At 43.5% G+C, this 9,517-nt stretch overlaps 1 protein-coding gene across 1 annotated transcript; it reads right to left on the reverse strand.

Moving 5' to 3' along the window:
- Positions 1-544: 544 nt before the first annotated feature.
- Positions 545-9,132, reverse strand: LOC117443040 (SH3KBP1-binding protein 1-like; the record flags this gene model as incomplete). The annotated part of the gene is made up of 6 exons (XM_034078985.1): positions 8,950-9,132; positions 4,720-4,773; positions 3,802-3,847; positions 2,555-2,687; positions 1,830-1,910; positions 545-715 (listed from the first exon to the last, which is right to left on the reverse strand). Coding segments are annotated over exons 1-6 (541 nt in total), but the record flags the coding sequence as incomplete, so codon positions are not given.
- Between the last annotated feature and the right edge of the window lie 385 nt (positions 9,133-9,517).

Below are 9,517 nucleotides of genomic sequence, written 5' to 3' on the forward strand. Positions count from 1 at the left end.
CACCACACACACAACACACACACACACACACACACACACACACACACACACACACACACACACACACACACCACACACACACACACACACACACACACACACACACACACACACACACACACACACACACACACACACACACACACACACACACACACACACACACACACACACACACACACACACACACACACACACACACACACACACATTATATACTCTGCTTTGGTCACCTCCCCTGCATTTTAGCTTATTACGATTATTCAGGAATGTGTGTTAAAAGCTTTAGATTAAACTAACTCAACTGTTCATGTTTGTAAAATATTAATCTAGTCAATTATTAAGTCAATTAAAATCTCAATTTTCTGTCAATAAGTATTCACCGTGAGGATATGACTGGCGGCTGTATCATATGGTCGCGTGTATCATGGTACAGTATGGTGTATGATGGCATAGTATGGCATGTTAAGGCATGGCAGCTTATTGTACGGTACAGTATAGTATATTATATTATGGTATGTTACGGTGTGGTGTGTTCTGGTACCTCCGGGGGTCCGCTCCTCGGTGCTGACCCTCCCCAGGATGCCAGAGTTCCCCAGGTTTGGAGGCATGGTGTTGCTTCGTCTCACCGGCGCTCGCTCTGCCGACGCCGCTCGACCCGCCATGAACTGAGAGCCGGCCACGCTGTGACGGTTACGCCGCTTCGCTGGGTACACTGAGGCAGACAGGAAGTGAAGGCACAGACAGGAAGTGAGGGCACAGACAGGAAGTGAGGGCACAGAGAGGAAGTGAGGGCACGGACAGGAAGTGAGGGCACGGACAGGAAGTGAGGGCACGGACAGGAAGTGAGGGCACGGACGGGAAGTGAGGACACAGAGAGGAAGTGAGGGCACGGACAGGAAGTGAGGGTCCAGACAGGAAGTGAGGGTACAGACAGGAAGTGAGGGCACGGACGGGAAGTGAGGGCACAGACAGGAAGTGAGGGCACGGACAGGAAGTGAGGGCACGGACAGGAAGTGAGGGCACAGACAGGAAGTGAAGGCACAGACAGGAAGTGAGGGCACAGACAGGAAGTGAGGGCACGGACGGGAAGTGAGGGCACAGACAGGAAGTGAGGGCACGGACAGGAAGTGAGGGCACGGACAGGAAGTGAGGGCACGGATGGGAAGTGAGGACACAGAGAGGAAGTGAGGGCACGGACAGGAAGTGAGGGTCCAGACAGGAAGTGAGGGCACAGACAGGAAGTGAGGACACGGACAGGAAGTGAGGACACGGACGGGAAGTGAGGACACAGACGGGAAGTGAGGGCACGGACGGGAAGTGAGGGCACAGACAGGAAGTGAGGGCACAGACAGGAAGTGAGGGCACGGACGGGAAGTGAGGGCACAGACAGGAAGTGAGGACACAGACAGGAAGTGAGGGTACAGACAGGAAGTGAGGGCACGGACAGGAAGTGAGGACACGGACAGGAAGTGAGGACACAGACAGGAAGTGAGGACAAAGTAGAGGATAGTTAATTATTTTCAGCATTAGTATTATTACACTCATATTGTAATATACATATTTTTAGTTATTGTTTTACATTGTACAACACTGTCCACTTCTTTACTTTAAGTTCTCCATGTGTGTATACATATTTTTATATTATTATTGTTTAGTTAATTATTTCATTTGTATTCTATTTTATTAAATGTTATCTTAAGTATCCCAACAGTGCTTTTCTTTGGCGATGTGTGTACGGAAACCAAAGGTGTGTGTTCCGCTCCTCTTCAGCCCAGCAGGAGCATTACACGTCAAACCACAGATGAAAGTGAGCGACGGCGGCGCACCTGGGGGAGGCAGGTAGCCGTTGAACAGCACGTTTCCACAGGACGATCTGTCCAGCTCGTCACACAGCTGCAGCTTACGCACTTCAACACAAAGAGACGCTTCATCAGAGACGACAACACAGAGCAAGATATCCACAAAGAGAGTCTGGCTGCCGTGAACCTGGCCACGCTGATTACCCACAGCTACTAGTGTAGAGTCCGGTCCCAGCACGCAGAGGGGTGTGGGGGTTAGGAGGATGTTGAATCCAAATATGGCAGTTCTGAGTCCCACAAAATACAAAAATTACCTGAAATTCTTCAATAGTGTTTTTATTTTTTACGGTTTAGAGATGTATCTTTCTCTCTAAGGCTGGTTTATTTCTATTTCAATTTATTTCTACTCCTTGAACGTGTCCTCATGTGCAATGCCTTGTGTTCTCTGCTGCTGAAACAACAGAAATCCCCAAATTGGATTCATAAAGTACTTTGATCTCATCTTAAGCCCCGCCCACCTACGGCACAAACACGACCGCTTTCTGGTTAAATCTGCATTTCCTGTATTTGCCTTTAATCCACCAGCTACACCCAGACGTTACGCTTCACTGTGTTCTCACGTATTACGGTTTGTGAGCCGTGGGACTTTGACACATTTAACATTTGACTTTTAAGATCTTATTTCCGTGGGTTTTATCTTCCCAGATGTCGTTTTAAAGTTCACGTTGCATTTCCAACGTCTCCACTCTCACCCAGCGGCGTGATGCCGTAGAACTCGGCCTCGTGCATGAGCATGTGCACGTTGATGGAGCGCGGGTACAGCTCTTTGGTGCGCAGGAAGTTGAGGATGGTGGCGAACAGAGACGGGTCTCTGTCGATGAAGATCTGCAGGGAGACGTTGAGATGAGTGTCACACGGTTAGCAGGAAGTAAAACTGAAGATTAACTCAAAAAGGAACCGGAAGATAAACCAAGAATATCCCTTTGTGCATTTCATTCCAATACAAAGAGGTTTTACATTACTTCCTGCTGCTTTCCTTCTTTCACCGTGGTAACAAACCATTAGCCTGAGGGAGAGGGGGGGAGGCGGGGGCGGTGTGAGGGAGAGGGGGGGCGGTGTGAGGGAGAGGGGGGGGGGCCGGATGGCTGTGTGTAGGGAGAGGGGGGGCGGTGGTGTGAGGGAGAGGAGGGGGGGGGGGGCGGCCACTCTCGCATGGAGGGAGAGGGGAGCGGGGTCGGTGTGAGGGAGAGGGGGGGGGGGCGGTGTGAGGGAGAGGGGGGGCGGGGGCGGTGTGAGGGAGAGGGGGGGGGGGGGGGCGGTGTGAGGGAGAGGGAGAGGGGGCGGGGGCGGTGTGAGGGAGAGGGGGGGCAGGGGTCGGTTGTGAGGGAGAGGGGGGGGGGGGCGGTGGGAGGGAAGAGGGGGGGCGGGGGCGGGTTTGTGAGGGAGAGGGGGGGGGGGGGTGTGAGGGAGAGAGGGGGGGGGGTGTGAGGGAGAGGGGGGGCATGGCGGTGTGAGGGAGAGGGGCGGGGTTCGGTGTGGAGGGAGGAGGGGGGCGGGGGCGGTGGGGTCGGTGTGTAGCAGCTGCAGCAGCAGTCTGCTCTGCGCAGGCTTCCTCCAAGTTTACAGTAAAACAAACTGGTGGTGTGACCAATGACCATTTACAATTATTAATACTATTACTATTATTAGCATATTTATATTTATATATATTTTGGTTGAAACTAATCCAGAAAAAAAATAAATAAATAAATAAAATCGATTTTTAAAAGTAATATTCGATTATGGAGACTGTAGCGAATAATCGAATAATCGCTGGCATCCCTACTAAATATACATACAGTATCCCCAGTGCGCAAAACTGCCTTCAAAATCAAAGCATAAAACTGTTAACTTAAAGCATCCCATGTATTACTAAACTAAACTAAATGGTGATAACGAAAACAAGAAAGCTCATAAGACATCCATTCTCTAATAAGCGAATAAGTGCGGCGCTACTCACAGCTCCGGTCTCGTCCTTCAGCGTGGAGATGCGGCCGCTCAGAAGACTGGAAAACAAAAGTCACTTCAAACTGCAGCTGCTTTCAGGAACATTTGCTTCAGAACACCCGAGGGAACGAGTGTCACTAGTTTAGTGTTGCATCGTTGCTGGTGGCGAAGTCCACCGGGACTTGGGGCCGGTTCAAGTCCCGGAAAGACCAAGTGCTACCTAGGTGTCGCTGAGCAAGGCACCGCTACACTCCTCCTGACACTAGGATCGGTCATATATTCACTCAGTACTAAATACTTCTTAAAGTGCTCGAGGTATAGACTGTTAGAGCAAAGAAACTCAGGGTGAAGAACCGTTAAGTGCAGAACCACGTGTTTTATTAAACAGCATTTTAAACGGTCGTCTGCATTCGTTAGTTCGGTGTAGGGCTGCTCAATTCATCGTATTTTAAATCGCAATTACGATTATGAAAACAACATAATCGAAATAAAACGATTATTTATTTATTTTAATAAATGTTTTATTTATGAATTATTATTATTTATTTTGTATCGGTGTTTCAGTTGAATTATACTTAGAGTTCAGGGTAACCGTTTTTAATAATCGTGATATCAATTATTGACCCAAATAATCGAGATTATGATTGTTGCCATAATCGAGCAGTTGGTGTTTCTAATAATAATAATAATGGATTACATTTTTAATTAGAGCGCTTTCACAGCTGCTCAAAGCGCTTCACAATTACACATATGAGACATGTCAGAGTCACTCCTGTGGACAGTACCCAGTACTGCGGGTAGAGAGTCTTGCCCAAGGACACCACGGCCCGACGCGGGTTTCGAACCGGGCTTCACCAACGCCCCCTGATCTGATGATCAACGCTCTAACCACTGCGCCAAAACCGCCCCAACGATTCCCAATGTCTCTCACCTGGAGAAGAAGGAGTCGGGGACCCAGGTGAGCGTCTGCCGGGAGGAGCTGAACCTGAAACACAGTCACTTCTCTTAGAAGGAGTCCACCAGCACCTGGAGACGTTGAACCCCACGTGTCGTCATAGACATGTACGAGTCTGGTTGATTTGGACCATTGTGGAGTTGATCGAGGACTCCGAGTCCACGCTCTGACACATCGAGGATCGAATATGGCAGTTTTAAGTCGCCAACATGTTTAAATTCACCCAAAAGGCCACGGAGTACAGAGTCCTCGATCCCTCCCAGAACACTGAGATGGGTCATTGTGCTGAATGAGTACTTTGGCTTCTTGTACTTTAAACCCATCGTTATGCTTATACTTCTGTACTTTTACCTAAATAACATTTTGTAATCAGGACTTTTACTTGTAGTGGAGTATTTTAAGACCATAGTATTTGTACTTTTACTGAAGTAAAGGATCCGAGTACTTCGTCCAACACTGACTGCCTGACAAAACAATCATTATATTAAAGTGCGTACTGGCAGAGAGAAGTACTCGGATCTTGTTCTTGAGTAAAAGTAGAAGTACTCAGATATTGTACTTGAGTAAAAGTAGAAGTACTCAGATCTTGTACTTGAGTAAAAGTAGAAGTACTCAGATCTTGTACTTGAGTAAACGTAGAAGTACTCAGATCTTGTACTTGAGTAAACGTAGAAGTACTCGGATCTTGTACTTGAGTAAAAGTAGAAGTACTCGGATCTTGTACTTGAGTAAAAGTAGAAGTACTCAGATATTGTACTTGAGTAAAAGTAGAAGTACTCAGATCTTGTCCTTGAGTAAAAGTAGAAGTACTCAGATATTGTACTTGAGTAAAAGTAGAAGTACTCAGATATTGTACTTGAGTAAACGTAGAAGTACTCAGATCTTGTACTTGAGTAAAAGTAGAAGTACTCAGATCTTGTCCTTGAGTAAAAGTAGAAGTACTCAGATCTTGTACTTGAGTAAAAGTAGAAGTACTCAGATCTTGTACTTGAGTAAAAGTAGAAGTACACAGATCTTGTTCTTGAGTAAAAGTAGAAGTACTCAGATCTTGTACTTGAGTAAAAGTAGAAGTACTCAGATCTTGTACTTGAGTAAAAGTAGAAGTACTCAGATCTTGTACTTGAGTAAAAGTAGAAGTACTCAGATCTTGTCCTTGAGTAAAAGTAGAAGTACTCAGATATTGTACTTGAGTAAAAGTAGAAGTACTCAGATATTGTACTTGAGTAAACGTAGAAGTACTCAGATCTTGTACTTGAGTAAAAGTAGAAGTACTCAGATCTTGTACTTGAGTAAAAGTAGAAGTACACAGATCTTGTTCTTGAGTAAAAGTAGAAGTACTCAGATCTTGTACTTGAGTAAAAGTAGAAGTACTCAGATCTTGTACTTGAGTAAAAGTAGAAGTACTCAGATCTTGTACTTGAGTAAAAGTAGAAGTACTCAGATCTTGTACTTGAGTAAAAGTAGAAGTACTCAGATCTTGTACTTGAGTAAAAGTAGAAGTACTCAGATCTTGTACTTGAGTAAAAGTAGAAGTACTCAGATCTTGTCCTTGAGTAAAAGTAGAAGTACTCAGATATTGTACTTGAGTAAAAGTAGAAGTACTCAGATATTGTACTTGAGTAAACGTAGAAGTACTCAGATCTTGTACTTGAGTAAAAGTAGAAGTACTCAGATCTTGTACTTGAGTAAAAGTAGAAGTACACAGATCTTGTTCTTGAGTAAAAGTAGAAGTACTCAGATCTTGTACTTGAGTAAAAGTAGAAGTACTCAGATCTTGTACTTGAGTAAAAGTAGAAGTACTCAGATCTTGTACTTGAGTAAAAGTAGAAGTACTCAGATCTTGTACTTGAGTAAAAGTAGAAGTACTCAGATCTTGTCCTTGAGTAAAAGTAGAAGTACTCAGAACTTGTACTTGAGTAAAAGTAGAAGTACTCAGATCTTGTACTTGAGTAAAAGTAGAAGTACTCAGATCTTGTACTTGAGTAAAAGTAGAAGTACTCAGATCTTGTTCTTGAGTAAAAGTAGAAGTACTCAGAACTTGTACTTGAGTAAAAGTAGAAGTACTCAGATCTTGTACTTGAGTAAAAGTAGAAGTACTCAGATCTTGTACTTGAGTAAAAGTAGAAGTACTCAGATCTTGTTCTTGAGTAAAAGTAGAAGTACTCAGATCTTGTTCTTGAGTAAAAGTAGAAGTACTCAGAACTTGTACTTGAGTAAAAGTAGAAGTACTCAGAACTTGTACTTGAGTAAAAGTAGAAGTACTCAGATCTTGTACTTGAGTAAAAGTAGAAGTACTCAGATCTTGTACTTGAGTAAAAGTAGAAGTACACAGATCTTGTTCTTGAGTAAAAGTAGAAGTACTCAGATCTTGTACTTGAGTAAAAGTAGAAGTACTCAGATCTTGTACTTGAGTAAAAGTAGAAGTACTCAGATCTTGTACTTGAGTAAAAGTAGAAGTACTCAGATCTTGTCCTTGAGTAAAAGTAGAAGTACTCAGATATTGTACTTGAGTAAAAGTAGAAGTACTCAGGTATTGTACTTGAGTAAACGTAGAAGTACTCAGATCTTGTACTTGAGTAAAAGTAGAAGTACTCAGATCTTGTACTTGAGTAAAAGTAGAAGTACACAGATCTTGTTCTTGAGTAAAAGTAGAAGTACTCAGATCTTGTACTTGAGTAAAAGTAGAAGTACTCAGATCTTGTACTTGAGTAAAAGTAGAAGTACTCAGATCTTGTACTTGAGTAAAAGTAGAAGTACTCAGATCTTGTACTTGAGTAAAAGTAGAAGTACTCAGATCTTGTCCTTGAGTAAAAGTAGAAGTACTCAGAACTTGTACTTGAGTAAAAGTAGAAGTACTCAGATCTTGTACTTGAGTAAAAGTAGAAGTACTCAGATCTTGTACTTGAGTAAAAGTAGAAGTACTCAGATCTTGTTCTTGAGTAAAAGTAGAAGTACTCAGAACTTGTACTTGAGTAAAAGTAGAAGTACTCAGATCTTGTACTTGAGTAAAAGTAGAAGTACTCAGATCTTGTACTTGAGTAAAAGTAGAAGTACTCAGATCTTGTTCTTGAGTAAAAGTAGAAGTACTCAGATCTTGTTCTTGAGTAAAAGTAGAAGTACTCAGAACTTGTACTTGAGTAAAAGTAGAAGTACTCAGAACTTGTACTTGAGTAAAAGTAGAAGTACTCAGATCTTGTACTTGAGTAAAAGTAGAAGTACTCAGATCTTGTAGTAAAAGTAGAAGTACCAGAGTGTAGGAATACTCTGTTACAGTGAAAGTCCTGCATTCAAAATGTTCCTCAAGTGAAAGTATTATCCTCAAAATATAGTGAAAGACAGTGAAAGTAGTCGTTGTGCAGATTGGTCCATTTCAGAATAATATATATATATGTTTTATAATGATTGATCATGAAAGTGTTCTCAGAGCTGGTGAAGGTGCAGCTAGTCTGAAGTACTTTGTAGACTGTAGGGTAGCTGGTGAAGGTGCAGCTAGTCTGAAGTACTTTGTAGACTGCAGGGTAGCTGGTGAAGGTGCAGCTAGTCTGAAGTACTTTGTAGACTGCAGGGTAGCTGGTGGAGGTGCAGCTAGTCTGAAGTACTTTGTAGACTGCAGGGTAGCTGGTGAAGGTGCAGCTAGTCTGAAGTACTTTGTAGACTGCAGGGTAGCTGGTGAAGGTGCAGCTAGTCTGAAGTACTTTGTAGACTGCAGGGTAGCTGGTGGAGGTGCAGCTAGTCTGAAGTACTTTGTAGACTGCAGGGTAGCTGGTGGATTTACTCCAGGTGGAACTAAAGTCTGATTCAACACTTGATTATATTTCACATCATTCATCTGTGAAGTAACTAAAGGTATTAAATACATGTAGTGGAGGAAAAGTACACCATGTACCACTGAACTGTAGAGGAGTAGTACCTCAAAAGGACAGTACTTTAGTAAATGTACTTAGTTACTTTACACCAGTGATTATAGCACGTACTTGTTAGCATTAAGCTAACCGTAATCAGTGTGAAGGAGAGCCTAAGGAAACGTCTTAAACAGGACAGAAACCTCAGAACTGGATCACGTGGGGTTTCTTTGATTACTGGACTGTTTGTTAAAGACTCAGGAAACTTTGTGACTGATTTCTGGTGATTTAAACTAATTTAAAACGTGTTTACTTTGGTGCTAGCTGACCGACTCTCCCTAAATAAAGTCCCCCGGATCCTCACCTCTTCCCCCCGACGTTCAGGTGGATGATGTCCCCGCTCCTGGAGGTAGACATCATCTGCTCCTTCACACACAACAACAAACAGTTTCAATTTTAATCCATTTTTTTAAAAGGATCAATTCAGTTTCCGCTCTTGTTTTCATCCGGTCGCACGGCGAGGCGGAGAGAGGAGAAACCCGGGCTGGATCAGTGGAGCCGGGAGGGGGGGGGGAAACCCCGGAGCGGAGTCTGAGACCGGAACCGGACTGAACATCCACATTTACGGAAGCAGGGGCTCAGAACTCAGAATCAGGAACAGAAACAGGTTGTGTTACCAAGTTAACACATACGAGTAATCTGACTTGGTGTTGGCTCAACAGTCCCAATGGCATCTGAGTTTAGAAGCTAAGCAGGTCCTCCTGGGTCAGGGAACAATTAGCATGGTTAATAATGTATGTTGTATAAATAAGTTTGAACTCGGAAACTATATATATACGATATGTATGATACGATACGATATATATAATATATATATATAATGTTTCAAGAGAGTTCAAAAGACTGAGAGTTGAGGAAACAGAAACAGCGAA

The sequence above is a fragment of the Pseudochaenichthys georgianus genome, unplaced genomic scaffold (genome assembly GCF_902827115.2).
Source record: "Pseudochaenichthys georgianus unplaced genomic scaffold, fPseGeo1.2 scaffold_525_arrow_ctg1, whole genome shotgun sequence".
In the NCBI taxonomy this organism is placed as follows: Eukaryota; Metazoa; Chordata; class Actinopteri; order Perciformes; family Channichthyidae; genus Pseudochaenichthys; species Pseudochaenichthys georgianus.